We start from the raw sequence: 16,620 nt of genomic DNA, 5'->3' as shown, positions 1-16,620 counted from the left end.
AGTCCAAGGCCTACTCAAGGGAGGTGGTGTGGGCCAGTAATCACCAATCACTGGCACGCAATGACAACACCCAATAACTGATTGTCCAGTCAGTACATTTTCTTTAGAATAAGGAGAAGTACATTTATTACACACACTACTAAATACTACACAATAGTTTACAAATATGTACATTGGCAAATGGAATATACCTTAGATGCCATTGCGTAATCCCTGGGGACCCCTTAGAGGGTCACTCAAACATCTCACATTTATTCAATCATTTGTTTTGTAATAAACACATACCTTTTGCAAACATCATTAACATTACTGTGATAAGTAATAAAACATTTGCAATCATAATAGTAACCCCATTAAGAATGTATCAGTAATTAATCTTGTGTTTGTGTATTCTTTCATGGGTTTGATATCAAAGCTGCAATGCTAAATTACCATACATGTGGCCCCTAGAGGTTGAAACACTACTGGCTGTAGAGTAAAAGCTACAGCTGTGGGAGAGCTCAAAAAGAAACGAAAATCCAGGGAAGGTAATCATTTTGGAGTCCTGCTAACTTAGGGTGAGGACTCTGACAGTACCTTTAAAAGAAAGGCTGCGTTGTGTTGACTTTTTGGTGCTGGTCCCGTCATCCTGGGACCACCACAAGTAGAGATGGGCCAAAAAGTGTTTAAACAGCAAGGCCTGAAAAGGCATTATGGGGCGATTTTCTGAGAAAGTAGTAAGTATGGTAGCAGTGTTTCTTTCGCTGTGCTGGGGAGAGCTGCACAATCTTTGTTCCTTTGTTTTCCTCGTGCTGCACTTCGTTTAGGGTAAAGTAGTCAGCAGATGAGACAGCATCGGACTATTGATCTCAGTCTTCAGTTTTTATGCGCATTGTGAGGAGCAAATACACTGATGGCATGGGGGTGGGGCGCAGAAAACGGTGTAAGGGACATAATTATCTTAAATTAAGATTTCCCTGCTGTAGGCAGGTACGGTCACTGCGCTCAAATACTCTGAACCTGCTTTCTGTCCCCGATTCGCAAAGTCTCGCCTTGGGGGTAGAGCCTTTTCGGCAAGAACTGCAAAACTGTGGAATGCCCTACCACTTTCTATTTGCAATGCAAATTCAGAGCCCGTCTTTAGGAAACAGCTAAAGACATGGCTTTTTAATAAGTAATCTTTTTTTTAGTAGCTTTTTTTACTACTCAGTTTATCTTGATACTTAAAATTGCGCCGGTACACTTCCTTGTGAGGTAGCAGTTTGCGCTATACAAACTTCAGTATTATTATTAAGAGGGACAGGGGCAGAACACAGGGCGGAGCCATTGTATTTGAGAGCAGTTAGCAGATAAGACAGCATCTGACATTTGATCTCGATGTTTGAATGGACAGCAAATGTTATGAGATAAGAACAAGATTTTCATCCCTGTTTGCAGTGGTGTTCCATAAACCACGAGCGCTCGACTAAAGTGCTCTAAATGAAAGGAAAAAGTAGCACTGATAACAAATGTTAAAATGGCAGCTGGGGTTGGATAGTAGTAATTGGGCCATGCTCTCAGGGAGGGCTAAACGCAGGTAAAGATAAACGAATGCATGCAATGGACAAATGGGGATAAATAAGATCAGATCAATGGTGGAGCCAGCAAATGGTATGTCTGTGCGTGGGCTGAAGCCCATAAAGGAGATAAACATGTCTCTTTGAGACAGCGCAAGCACTGTCTACCTGAGACCCAAAATTAGAACCTCATATGAAATAAACATAAATTACGTATTTTGTCTTTTTTTAAAAAATCAATTAATTCTATACAAAAATGTTTGGAAGTCTGTGTCTCATATGAATAGAGGTAAATAGGGCAATTTAGTACATAATAAGAAAATACAGTGATTTTACTTTTGGTGGGATTTTTTAACAAATCTTTAAAAAAAAAGTTTTAACACATTTAAAATCAATTAAATATTTAATTAAAATACAAGTTAATAGTGTTGAAGCATTTTGTTCTACAGTTAAAGTATATACAATTAGTTTACAATAATATTTACTTAAAAAGATTTCTTTTTTAAGTTTAAAAAACATTCAAAATAGTCCATATATTTTTATACAGGGAGAGCTCCAACCTAGTTGAACATATTAAAGATTATATTTTTTCTTAAGATTAAGTTAAAGGTTTCCCACCTAAAGTAAAATTTTGAGTATGTATTAATAATTATTAAATGTGCTGTAGAGAATTAATTTTAACACATGTAATTAGACTTTACTAATAACAAATGTTATATTAGTGTTTACATTTTAAAAAGTTATAAAAACAATGAACTGTTTTCTTTTAGATATTTTTTATCATTAAATGACATTTATTTAGATTTCTTTAAACTAGTTTTAAATATTTAATTTAGCAACATTTCCTATGAGGTTTTATTTTACGTCCCTACCGCCATTATTATTTATGGGTGTGTACTGCAGTTCGAGTGGATGGACATGTGTGATGTTGGACTTACTCCCGCTCTGAGCACAAGTACATTTACGATTGTTTTAGGTACATTATGGCTTAGTGACTTTAGAGTTGTGGTTTGTAAACAGCAATGGGCTTAATCTTTAGTGGGTGAGTGCCTGTCCTTCCCTAAACCCCTCCGTATATGCCTCCTTACTCCTGCCTTAACCCCCCCCCTTTATTCATAAGTATTTCCCATTTTACAGCCACACCCTCTATCCCTACCACATTTACTACTAAAAACTATACTAACGTGTACGGAAACTGTGAAGTAGGGTCAGACAACTCCACACAGAAAAAGATAGGAGAGGCAGAACGACCATACGTAGTTTGTGAATCGCATTTTGTAGTTCTTTAGTAGTACTAAAAAGGTACAACTCAGATTATCTGTGAGACTCTCTTGGATGTATCTGATGTGATTCTAAAGCTCATGAAACTGTCCTCAGCAGATGAGAAGCAGGTTCCATTTTTAGCAAAAAAGGACATGGAAAGAGGCAGCTTAAGTGGATCTTTGTAATACGTGGCCGTGTCCCCTTGGAACTGAAGTCATTAGGACTACTTAGGGTGGGGCCAGGAAGGGTTTACATATGGTTGGCCTTGTCTTTAGTGGCACAGAGACTGGAGAATGATGTGGTGGAATGTTGCTGAGATTAATGACCAGTCCTTCCATCACTTTTAGTTTTTTTTCAATAATCAGTCGCAAATTGCACAGGCATGGGCAGACGTTGGTCCCATAGAGACTTACAAGAAAGGGACTCCTGCTGCAGCTCCTTGGTGAGGCTCATTAAGGCTGGAAACAGTCTGAGGTTACTTGGATTCCGGATCCTTGGGGGCGTGACCTCAAAGTTCAGGATCCAATGGACTTTGTGGCTTGGAGCTATGGCTTATTAACACCCAGGGAGCAAAATACACTAAATGGAATGAGGCCACAAATAGCAACTAAGGAATTAGGTTAATTCACAATTTTCTATCCCTCGCTGTACGCTTTTCTCAGTAAAAGGTTTGTTGGACAATTTATAGAGTGAACGATAAATTGATTGATGTCTTTGTGGCTGCTCATGTAAAGGTTGTGTGATGCTGAAAGCTCCTCCTCAGAGTTTACAGTGAGAAGCTTTTACTCTCCCTCATTGTCTCTGTCATTTAGAGAGGTTACTTTTATAAGTGAAGTTTTTGTCACACTGAGAGGACTGATAATTTATTTTCTCTCTGTGGATTTTCTCATGTTGAATCAAACTGAGTCTCCAGCAGATGCTTCCCTGGCATTTACTCCAATGACAAGGTTTTGCCCAGTGTGAGTTTTCTCATGTTGAGTGAGACCAGATTACTGACAAGCTTTTCCAGAATTCAGAGCACTGATAAGGTCTTTCTCCAGTGTGAGTTCTCTCACGTTTAGTGAGACTTTATTTCAATTGGAAACTTTTCCTGCATTCAGAGCACTGAAATGGGTTCTTCCCAGTATGGATTCTCTCATATTGAATTAAAATGGATTTCCCACTGAAGCTTTTTTGGCATTCAGAGCACTTCTAAGGTCGTTCTCCAATGTGAGTTCTTTCATGTCTAGTGAGACTTTGTTTCAATTTGAACCTTTTCTGGCATTCAGAGCACTGATACAGTTTTAGTCCAATGTGAGTTTTCTCATGACGAGTGAGATCACATTTGAGACTGAAGCTTTTCCAGCATTCAGAGCACTGATATGGTCTTTCTCCAGTGTGAATTGTTCCATGTCTAGTGAGACTTTGTTTCAATTTGAACCTTTTCTGGCATTTAGAGCACTGATATGGTTTTAGTCCAGTGTGAATACTTTCATGTTGAGTGAGATTTCCTTTATGACTGAAGCTTTTCCGGCATTCAGAGCACTGATACGGTTTTAGTCCAGTGTGAGTACTTTCATGTTGAGTGAGATTACCTTTCTGACTGAAGCTTTTCCAGAATTCAGAGCACTGATAAGGTCTTTCTCCAGTGTGAGTTCTTTCATGTCTAGTGAGACTTTGTTTCAATTTGAACCCTTTCCAGCATTCAGAGCACTGATACCGTTTTAGTCAAGTGTGAGTTCTTTCATGTTGAGTGAGATTACCTTTCTGACTGAAGCTTTTCCAGCATTCAGAGCACTTATTTGGTTTTAGTCCAGTGTGAGTTCTCTCATGGTGAGCGAGACCAGATTTCTGACTAAAGCTTTCCCTGCATTCAGAGCACTGAAAAGGTTTTTGCCCAGTGTGAGTTCTCTCATGTTGAATTAATTTGGTTCTCTCGCTGAAGCTTTTCTGGCATTCAGAGCACTGATACAGTTTATGTCCAGTGTGAGTGCTCTCATGGTGAGTGAGAGTTATTTTCCGACTGAAGCTTTTCTAGCATTCAGAACACTGATACGGTTTATGCCCCCTGTGGATCCTTTCATGTAAAGTAAGGCTGAATTTCCGACTGAAGCTTTTCCAGCATTCAGAGCACTGATACGGTTTATGCTCTGTGTGGATCCTTTCATGTAAAGTAAGGCTGGATTTCTGACTGAAATTTTTACAGCATTCACAACACTGATACGGTTTGAGCTCAGTATGAGTTCCCTCGTGTTGAATGAGTTGGTCTTTTTGACTAAAGCACTTACAGCACTTAGTGCACAGATAAGGTTTTTGCCCAGTGTGGATTCTCTCATGTTGAATGAGATCGCTTTTCCGACTGAAGCCTTTCTGGCATTCAGGACACTGATACGGTTTTTGTCCAGTGTGAGTTCTCTTGTGTTTAGTGAGGTGGGATTGATAACTAAAGCTGTTCTCACATTCATTGCTCTTATTCGAGTAGTTTGTATCTCCAAGTTGGGGTTGTTCCTGGATACATGCCATCTTAAGACTGAATCTGATTCCAGAGTCTGTACTTGTTTATGTTAAAACTTAACATTAACTTCTAAACTACACTGCCGAAGCTCCTCTTCACATTTGTATTTAACTAATTATAGCTTTTATTTGGAGATCAATGGTCTTACCTTTGAAGTCAGCCTAGCTAACGTATAAACTTTTTATTAAGATGCCCTTCAAGGATTCATTTTCTCCAAGTTATGCCCACAAGGATTCTCTCAAGTAGAATTAAGCTCATTCTAACTGTAGTTAATCGCATTTAATTTAGGAGTTTTAAAAACAGTGATAGGGACTTTGGGGATTCGCACTTATAAGTGAGGTACATTTTTTATACAACTAATTAAGAAGGGATTAAAACATGCTAGGGTAGTTTATGAATTATCTGTAGTGTAACACTGGCCCTTTTTAAGCTTCCTATTCCGGTAAAGCCCATAAAGGTACACCATTAACTTTGGAGGTCTGGCACACTTAGAAACAACATAGATCAACCCAAGAGACAGAGTTGGTGGGAAAAATCTTTCTATATTGTCGATGTTAATCCAGTGTCTTTGCTGTAATGATATCTGAGAAGAACATTTTCAGTTATTTTTGAAATACAATGTTTTCTCTCCTCTGAATCACAGGAGTTGGAGACAAAAGCTTGCTCTTGTAAACTGAGGTTATTAGCCTTCCTGACAGTTCTGTCACATCACATCACGTCTACTCATACTGATTTGCTGAGAGAGGCTTAGGTCTCTAAGGAATTTCTCATAAACCATCAGAAAGAATTTGCAACACTGATTATTCCTAAGTGCACTGTGTGAGGATCAATTGTTGCCTATGTTCTTTGATCAACCAATCGTGAAATGTTTCCTTTAAGTGAAAATATTCTTATATTTAGTAGCTGCAGTAGATTTTCAATTTACTTGCAGGTACAGTTATTATTTCAGAGGTTATTCAATCCCAATAACTGACACTTGGTAAATGTTCCTGGTCATTGTACTTCAAGGTTTGACAACAAATAAGGATTGTAAGAAAGTCGATAAATCACTTTCACATTCAGCAGTTTCTTCTGCACCAAATTCCTCACCATTCCTGGTGCATAGAACTAGTTTCTTCTTTAGAGATCTAGAATGTTTCTACTTTCCTCAAAATAACCCTTTTTAAAAATGTTTCCAACATTACAACATTCTTTTTCTTTTTGCTGCTTCAGTGACCTGTAAAAATAGAGTTAGAAATTATAAATGAGTTGAACTCCAAGGGGGGTGAAACAGTTTATGGATACTGCATAGACAGGGAACTTGGCACCACCGAAACTCAATGTCGTGAGAGCAAAAGTAGTGAATACTGTAGAAAGAAACACAAGTTACACATGCATCATGACACAGATTCTCAGAAGCATCCAACACCAACAACTTACTCTTTCTGTGATGATGACTGGCATCACAGTAAGGTATGTGTACCTCCTTTAATGAATCATCAGATGATCTGTACTCCCCTGCCCATTTAAATGACTCTTCTATTTCTTATTTCAGGGATCCATGAAGGGACATTTAATTAAACAAAGGAATCTGCCTTGTTGTAATCGCTGCTTTAAATGCCACTGGTGGAGCGTGATTATTTTATTAAGAGTGTTTTGGACGATCAATTCCATTGGGTGTGATACTGTACATAATACATACTTAAGAAACATGACTAACAGTGTGCCTCGTGAAACATGTGAGAGTTTAAAACTGCATCGTTAAAGCATGCAGAAGGGTCACAAACTGGTTTGAGATTAAGTCATTCATGACAGAGAGAGAAACCTACTAATGTGCTATGAAAATAATGTGAAAGGTAATAATGCAGTCTGTAGTTTTAAAACAAAATATGATTATGAAAATGCTCAAGTAAAATGAGTCCTGCTTATGTTTTCTTGAGATGTAATTCCGATAGAAAGTGCTTGCATGTTTCTTAATGAAACGTAATTAGGCTATGCTTATAAGTATAATGAAATGGTGTTTTTAAATTATTTCTTATGCATCTCTATTTCTTTACTGTTTTCAATATTAGCAAATTTTTTCTTCAGAAAATAGTGATTTAGTGGTTTTCCTTGTAGGCCTCAAAAATGTATTTTGTCTTTTAATGTTACCTTCAAATAAACTAAAAATGTTGTCCTGATTGCACTGTAGCTACGAGTATTATCGCTGAAGTTTCTGTCCTACTGTTTGAAAAATGGACATCCTTTCTGTCAGAATAAAACTCTATTGACTTTGTTGCAAGCTCAGAAGAGAGAGTGTGGAGTGGACACGTCGAATTGCAAATGTATTTCTTATTTCCGAAGGGAAGTGATATTGCACATTCTTAACACCTTGGCTGCTGCGCGAATTCCGCTGCGGTGCTGGACATTCCAATCACAGGCGTGGCTCGGACGGCACTGGCCGTCAAGCGCACATGCCCACCGTGACTTACAGAAGGGGTTAAAGAACAGTGAACACTGAACAAAGGTATAACGTATGGGTTACGGATGAATTGGGTTAGAGAACGATAACACAACGGTTGCACCATGGATTTTGACAAATGGCAATCATGCAAACTGTGTAAAAGTTATTTTGTTGGCAGGAACTGAAAACGTTTGGCGGTACAATTGCCCCTTGGGAAAAGGACAGCATGCTACTATTTTCCCTTGCAAGTCCTGGGCCTCACATGCTGTCGGTCTGAACTCTGATTATTCCCTGAACTGACATCTCCTGATTACCTCCGCACTTTACCGGCTGGTGAAGTTGAGCAGGTAAAATCTTTCAGCTGAGGAATGTATGACTCCAGATATTGCATGCTGTGCTCTAGCATTCTACTGGGTCCATCTCGTGTCCTGGTTCTGATAAATCTACAACAGATTCTTGGGTTCTATGATTCCAAATTGTAAATTCTATTTTGCAATGTGTTTTCTCTCTTTTTCTCTCTTCCTTCCCCAAAAGGTGTTATTTGACTATGTATTTGGCCTGAGCTGTGATGTGCTGTGATATACCTGTATACAAAAGAATAACCATTATTGAATTATTCTAATGTGTGTTAGTACTTTGACCATTCAATCTTGAAGTTTAGATAAAGATAACTTGATAACTATTCCATGTGTTTGTCCCTACTTATTGGTGATTTTATTAATATTGTGTGAATATTATTAGCTAGGCACTTCTTTATTACAGGTCCTCATAGAGGAGTGACTTTCCATCTCTAGTTATCTGAGTCCCTATTAGCTCAAACGGAGGACCTTATGATTGTGAATGAATTGTAGAGTTTCTATTGGCCAAACTCTGTGTTATTGTGAATTGTGTTGCTGAGGATTGAGTTTACGATGTGGTGGGTAACCTATGTTTGAGCTCATAAATTTTACACCTCTTCCCCTTGATCACCACCGTAGACTGAGGCTGTGTCCAGTTAGCTCAGTGGAATTCACCATTTCAAATTGTGTGGAAGATAAGTACTTACCTGGTGGTACAGAACTTGTCACACTCCTTTGACAGGACGCAGACACTGCAAAACCTGTAAAAGGAAAAAAGCAGCATAACAGGAAAGGAAACTAAAATTGCATAAGAAAAAAAGGCAAACACTTTAGAAAACCAGAGGAATAAGGAAATAGAGGCTTTCTTACACTCTTCTTTAAAGAGACCCATTGTGGCATTGGAGGTGACAAACAGGACTGGAAAGGGTAGGTTGGGAGGAAGCAAAGAGGTGGAAGTCAGATCCAGAGAGGAGGGACGAAGAATGAACAGACTGCGGGGAGGATAGAATCACATGGTATAGAGGAAACAACTATGTAGACAGTCAGGGGACTGCTGGTGAACACGGGACGGAAGCGTGCTCATGGCCCAGTGCTTCCCAACCTGAGAGGGGACTAGACCTGCGCTAGGATCCCACCACATTCATATTCCTTGAGGAATGTGGCTACATCAGATGGGTGCCAGGGTTATTGAAATCTCAGAAATTGATGGGGGAGGTTTGCGGGAACATGGGGTGGCTGGCCACTGCTACAATGACCATATGTGGCGGCACGCTTTGCCAGATAAACCTTAGAATTTATAAGAGCCCTAAAGTAAGAGGCACAAAGAAGAAAACTGTTATGAAGAGAATACACTGGCAGAGTCCAACAGTTCTTTATTAGCTATTACTCGCCTTTTTTTTGCCTTAATTCTTATTCTGCTTCATTTCGAGTTTCCTCATTTCTTGCTCATAGCCTTCTGCTGCCTTTACGCTTTCTGGCCCCTGATCTTCCCCGCCTCCGTTCCTGTTCACGCCCGTTCTTCCCCCCTGCTGCCCTGCTGCCCCCGCCTCTTTTCTCGCTCCCGACTCCCATCTGCACTTTCCTCCCCTTCCCCTATTTAATGGCTGTTGTGCGCAGCGGGCATGCCGCTGGCACGCCAAAGGCAAGCCCATCTGCATCCATCTGCGCCCCTACCGGGACCAGCACCAGGGACCCTGAATCTCCCACCTTTCACCGCTATGTGCCAGCTGCCCTCCTCGCACTCAATCTCGGAAGGAACAACAACTGTCAGCTGTCAGCTGTCGTCGCCAAACACCACCCACAGCCAATTGTCCCGCTAACACCGCCGACATTCCTTCATCATCCACATCACACCCACTGCCTCCGCACCCACGCCGGACGGCCGGTCAACCTCGCACACAAGAGCTCTCTCCAACTCTCTACATCCAGCACGAGCGACTCCCTCTCCAACACCAAACACCTCCACTTCCAGATCCTGACCATCCCCAGTACCATGCTACGTGGCACCCTCACTTACAGACCCCCTGGGCCTCGCACTCCTTTCACCACAGCCATTGCCGAACTCATGGCACCCCACGCCATCGCTTCCATGGACTACATACTAATCGGAGTCCTGAACTTCCAACTCGATAACCGCAGCTACCCCGACTCCACCGCCCTCCTGGACAACCTCGCCAACCTCGGACTGAAGCAGCTGCTCACCACCCCCACCCAAAAGATAGTACACACCCTCAACCCCATCTTCGCAGGTGGGACCAACTTCCACTTCAGTCACATGTTGCAACCTCTCTGGACAGATCACCATTGCATACACTTCTCTTTCAGCAGCACCACCGCACACAAGCCGGCCCCATGCCCAGCTCGGAGGAACTGGAGCAAGGTCACAGACGAGCACCTCAACTCCGCCCTCATCCTCAACCCCCCCGCTGCCACAACAGATACCAACTCTGCAGCCACTGAACTACACCGTTGGATCACCAACTGCGCAGATAAACTTGCACCCCTCCGCCACACTGACAGACAACGCCCCCTGAAGGCTGCCTGGTTCACCACCGACCTCCAAGAAGCCAGACGCGCCTGCAGACGTCTCGAGGAACTCTGGAGAAACAGCAGAAACACCGAAGACCAGACCACTTACAAGCTAGCCATGACAGAATACCACCAACTCTTAAGAGCCACCAAGAGGACCTTCATCCGGAACAAAATCCTCATCAACGACAGCAACCCAAAGGAACTCTTCAACATCATCCAGCAGTTCACCAAACCCTCCAGCGAAGCCACAAACATCGCACTGTCCCAGGGCCTCTGGAAAAAGCTTGGCTCTTACTTTGACCTAAAAATTAAGGCACTCTACGGAGTACCTCCAGCAGAATGAAGAGGTGAGCCTTAGACGGCTGCTTGACGCGCAGAGGCACTATAGGGAGTTGGCCACAGACGAAGCTCGCACCCAGGCTCTGGCGACTCTCCACAGGCTCTACGATGTGGGCGACAAGTCGGGCAAACTTTTGGCCTGGCTGAGCAGAAAGGAGCGTACGTCGCGCTGGGTGGATCAGGTCCAGTTGACTGGGGACAGGAGGGTGACCACTGATGAGGGTATAGCGGAAGCCTTTGCATCCTATTATGAGGACTTCTACAGGGCCAGGGACCTGGGGGACAGTGAGGACGCCCAACGATACATGGGCGACATGGAGGTGCCTACCCTGTCCACAGAAGCTAGTGCCACCTTAGAGGCGGACTTAACCCTTGAGGAGTTATCGGAGGCAATGAAGCCGGGGAAGGCTCCGGGGCCGAATGGTTTCCCGGCGGAGTTCTTTAAACGGACTGCGGACTTATTGCAGCGGCACATGAAGGCCCTCTTTATCCTCACGGATAGAGTGGTCGCTCCCTGTGCTCCTGGCTGCTCCGTGGTATCGTAGCGCTGCTCTGCTGAAATTGACTCATTTGGCTGTTTATTGACACTGCTAGGCTGCTCCGTGGTATCGTAGCGCTGCTCTGCTGAAATTGACTCATTTGGCTGTTTATTGACATTGCTAGGCTGCTCCGTGATATCGTAGCGCTGCTCCGCTGAAATTGATTCATTTGGCTGTTTAAAGACATTGCTAGGCTACTCCGTGGGATCGTAGCGCTGCTCTGCTGAAATTAAATCATTTGGCTATTTATTGACATTGTCTGCGCATTTGCCAATAGCGCTCCGCTCTGCTCCTCCCCCGCCTCCATTTTGTTTATTTGTTGTCCTCCTCGTGTGCCCGACCCGCCTCCCAGCTGAGACGCCCTCCCACTAAGTTAATACAGCGCTGCTGTGATGCACAAGCTGTGACTCGCTCCTCCTCACGGATAGAGTGGTCGCTCCCTGTGCTCCTGGCTGCTCCGTGGTATCGTAGCGCTGCTCTGCTGAAATTGACTCATTTGGCTGTTTATTGACACTGCTAGGCTGCTCCGTGGTATCGTAGCGCTGCTCTGCTGAAATTTACTCATTTGGCTGTTTATTGACATTGCTAGGCTGCTCCGTGATATCGTAGCGCTGCTCCGCTGAAATTGATTCATTTGGCTGTTTAAAGACATTGCTAGGCTGCTCCGTGGGATCGTAGCGCTGCTCTCTGAAATTAAATCATTTGGCTATTTATTGACATTGTCTGCGCGTTTGCCAATAGCGCTCCGCTCTGCTCCTCCCCCCGCCTCCATTTTGTTTATTTGTTGTCCTCCTCGTGTGCCCGACCCGCCTCCCAGCTGAGACGCCCTCGCCCCTCCCCCTCCACCATCCATATATGACAGTTCTTCCCGCGCCAGCGTTCACGCGCAGCGACCGCGCCCAACCCGCGCCGAAGGTGCGCCAAAGGTAAGCCCGTCTACGCCCGTCCGCGCCTGGACCGCGCCCAGCGCCAGACCCCCTGCCCCTCGCGCTGCCCAGCCCCCCGCGTTACCTACGATGCCGCCACCCTCCTAGCCCTTAACCCCGGTCGCGCCCCCAACTGCGTCCATGCCGCTCCTGGACGCACCCATGGACCGTTCTCCTGCTTCTCCTGCAAATTTAGCGGCACCGACAACATCTCCGCTACGACCACAACACAGATTCCCGACTCCAACCACCTAGAATGCATCCTTCTCAACACCCGCTCGGTCCACAGGCACGCCATTGACCTTTGGAACCTACTAGACACCATCTCTCCTGACGTCGCCTTCCTAACGGAAACTTGGATGAACGCTTCCTCCGCCCCTGACATCGCCATCGCTATCCCTGATGACTATAAGATCACACGCAAGGACCGCACCGACCATACAGGAGGAGGAATCGCTATCGTCCATAAGAAATTCATCCGCATCACTACCAGCTCCGACGCCAACCTCGCTAACTCCGAACACCTTCACTTCCAGATCCACATCGACCCCAAGACAACCCTTAGAGGCACCCTCCTCTACAGACCACCAGGACCCCGCGCAAAATTCAGTGAAGACATCACGGACTTCATCACCCCACACGCGCTCCCCTCCAAAAACTACATCCTTCTGGGAGACCTCAACTTCCACCTTGAAAAGATCAACGACCGCAACACCGCCACCCTCTTAGACAACCTCGGACTTAAACAACTGGTCACTTCCCCCACCCACATCGCAGGTCACACACTCGACCCCATCTTCACCTCCAGCAACCATGTCTCCTTCAGCCACACTACGGATCTCCTCTGGACTGACCACAGCTGCGTTCACTTCACCTACAACAAGCCGAAACCCACCATCCACCTCCAACCAACTCTACAAAGAAACTGGAACAAAATCACCACGGAGCAGATCTCCACATCGCTCCTTCAAACCTCCCCAGCCCTCTCTTCTAACGCCAACGAAGCCGCTTCCAACCTCACCCTTTGGCTATCCAACACCGCCGACACCTTAGCACCACTGAAAAAACGTCAACACAAACTTGGCAACAAGAAGGCTTCATGGTTCAACGATGACCTCAAGAAGTCCAAGAAACTGTGCCGCTCCCTTGAAAAGGCCTGGAAAAAAGACCCATCCACCAGCAACAAGGACGCCTTCAAAAGCGTCATCCGCACTCACCACCAACTGATCCGAAAAGCCAAGAAAACAGCATTCAAGGATCGACTTGACAACAACGCCCACAACAGCAAGGAACTTTTCAACATCGTCAAGGAATTTTCCAACCCCTCGGCCAACTCCAACGACATCAACCCCTCTCAAACCCTCTGCGACTCCCTAGCCTCTTTTTTCCACAACAAGATTGCTGACATCCACAACAGCTTTGACAACCAACACAGAAGCCAATCCACCCTACCATCTGCTGACCATCTTCCCCCCGTTAACACCCTTAACGCCTGGAACCCAATCTCCACTGAGGACACCATCCGCCTGATGAATTCCATCCACTCTGGATCCCCCACAGACCCATGCCCTCACCACATCTTCAACAAAGCAGACTCTGTCATAGCTCCGCACCTCCGAGACGTCATCAACTGCTCCTTCAACTCCGCTACCTTCCCAGAAGACTGGAAACACGCTGAACTCACCGCCCTTCTGAAAAAACCAACAGCAGACCCCACCGAACTCAAAAACTACCGCCCCATCTCGCTTCTTCCATTCCCGGCCAAAGTCATCGAGAAAGCTGTCAACAACCAGCTCGCCGCCTTCCTCGAAACCAACAAATCACTCGACCCCTCACAATCTGGCTTCCGAGCCAAACACAGCACTGAGACCGCCCTCATCGCAGCAACAGACGACATTCGAACTCTACTGGACAATGGAGACACAGTCGCCCTCATCCTCCTCGACCTCTCTGCAGCATTCGACACAGTCTGCCACAGCACCCTCTTACAACGCCTCAGAAACATCGGAATCCAAGGAAAAGCACTGGAATGGATCACCTCGTTCCTCACCGGAAGAACCCAGAGAGTCCGCCTCCCACCTTTCAAGTCCGAGGCCTCTGAAATCATCTGCGGCGTACCACAAGGATCCTCACTCAGCCCCACCCTCTTCAACGTATACATGAGCCCCCTCGCGGCCATCGCCCGCCAACACAACCTCAACATCATCTCTTACGCGGATGACACTCAACTGATCCTATCTCTCACCAAGGACCCCAGCACCGCCAAAACTAACCTACACGAAGGAATGAAAGAAGTTGCCGAATGGATGAAACAAAGCCGTCTGAAACTGAACTCAGACAAAACAGAAGTCCTCATCTTAGGTACATCCCCCTCTGCATGGGACGACTCTTGGTGGCCGGAAGCCCTTGGAAAAGCACCCATCCCGACAGACCACGCACGGAACCTTGGCGTCATCCTGGATTCTTCACTCTCAATGAACAGACAAGTCAGCGCCGTATCCTCTTCCTGCTTTAACATTCTTCGCATGCTCAGAAAAACATTTCGCTGGATCCCCTCCGAAACAAGGAAAACAGTCACCCACGCTCTAGTCACGAGCCGACTGGACTACGGAAACACCCTCTACGCAGGTACCACCGCTAAACTCCAGAAGAAACTACAACGAATCCAAAACGCCTCAGCCAGGCTCATATTAGACATCCCACGCAACGAACACATCTCTGGTCACCTTAAAGACCTCCACTGGCTACCCGTCAATAAGAGGATCACTTTCCGACTGCTCACCCACGCACACAAATCACTCTACGACATCGGACCAGATTGCCTCAACTCTCGACTGTCCTTCTACACCCCCTCCCGCCAACTTCGCTCTTCCAGCCAAGCCTTCGCCACTGTACCTCGCATCAACAAGTCCACCATGGGAGGCAGATCCTTTTCATACCTGGCTGCCAAAACATGGAACTCACTCCCCGCTTACCTTCGCCTCACCCAGAATCACCTAGCGTTCAGAAAGCAGCTTAAAACTTGGATATTTGACAAATAATCCTCCTCCCCTTCCTAAGCGCCTTGAAACCCTCTGGGTATGTAGTGCGCTAAACAAATCTTATGACTTGACTTGACTTGAATCATACCGGGCGGGGAGCCTCCCTCCGGACCTGGACCTGGCTATCATTGTGCCAATCTACAAAGAGGGGAAACCTAGAGATGACTGCTCATCCTACCGCCCAATCTCATTGCTAAATATAGAGACAAAAATTCTGGCCACAGTCCTGGCTCGTCGCATGCGACAGGTCATCACTGAGTTAGTGCATATGGACCAGTCCGGCTTTCTTCCGGATAGGGCCACTAAACTAAACCTCCGTCGCACCCACAATTGGTTACAGGAGGTCTCCAAGAGAAGTGAACCCCATTGGTTCCTCTCCTTGGTTGCGGAGAAGGCATTCGACGCAGTCCACTGGCCTTTCCTGTTGGGGACCCTCCGAAGGTTTGGGTTTGGGCCCAAGTACTTAAAATGGGTACAGCTCCTCTACTCGGGCCCGAGAGCGAGAGTACGAGTCAATGGGAAGCTATCTCGCGAGTTCCCTATCGGGCGGGGCACGCGACAGGGCTGTCCACTGTCCCCCCTCCTGTTCACCCTCACCATCGAGATCCTCCCGATACGAATCAGGCAGAACCAGACAGTCAAAGGGTTTACATGGGGGGGCTCAGTTGCCACACAGGAAAAAATATCCCTGTATGCCGACGACGTACTACTGTTCGTGACAGACCCAGACACGACTATCCCGGCACTATTCAGAGAGCTTGACGACTTTGGGGCGCGAGCAGGCCACAAAATAAACTGGCACAAATCAATCCTCTATGATCCACAAGGCATGGAGAGGGGGGCCTGCCTGCCAGAGTCACTGATACATACTAACGACGGCTTCCAATACCTGGGAGTCTTTATAACACTAGATAGGACGCGCTCCTTCACTACCAATTTATCCCGCATTATGCTGGAGGCCACGGCTGAGATGGACAGGTGGAGACAGCTCCCGCTCACCTTACTGGGGCGTGCTGCACTATATAAAATGATCATCCTCCCTAAGTTCCTCTACGCGCTCCAGAATGAGTACTATCCATTGCCGAACAAGACCCTGGACACAATCCACGCTGACCTGCGAGCCTTCTTGTGGCTGGGGAAACAGCCGAGAGTGGCGCTCTCCCGGGAGGTGGCCATCAAATCGAGGCTCCG

The 16,620-nt window shown here is 45.6% G+C and overlaps 1 protein-coding gene across 1 annotated transcript in view; it reads right to left on the bottom strand.

Moving 5' to 3' along the window:
- Nucleotides 1-3,989: 3,989 nt before the first annotated feature.
- Nucleotides 3,990-16,620, bottom strand: part of LOC147737861 (uncharacterized) — a 351,241-nt gene continuing 338,610 nt past the window's right edge. The window contains 1 exon segment of the mRNA XM_086924987.1: nt 3,990-5,313. Coding sequence (XP_086781113.1) covers nt 3,990-5,313 — 1,324 coding nt within the window.

Source organism: Lissotriton vulgaris, chromosome 1_1 (assembly GCF_964263255.1).
Source record: "Lissotriton vulgaris chromosome 1_1, aLisVul1.2, whole genome shotgun sequence".
Classification (NCBI taxonomy): Eukaryota; Metazoa; Chordata; class Amphibia; order Caudata; family Salamandridae; genus Lissotriton; species Lissotriton vulgaris.
This window is presented reverse-complemented; position numbering and strand designations above follow the sequence as displayed.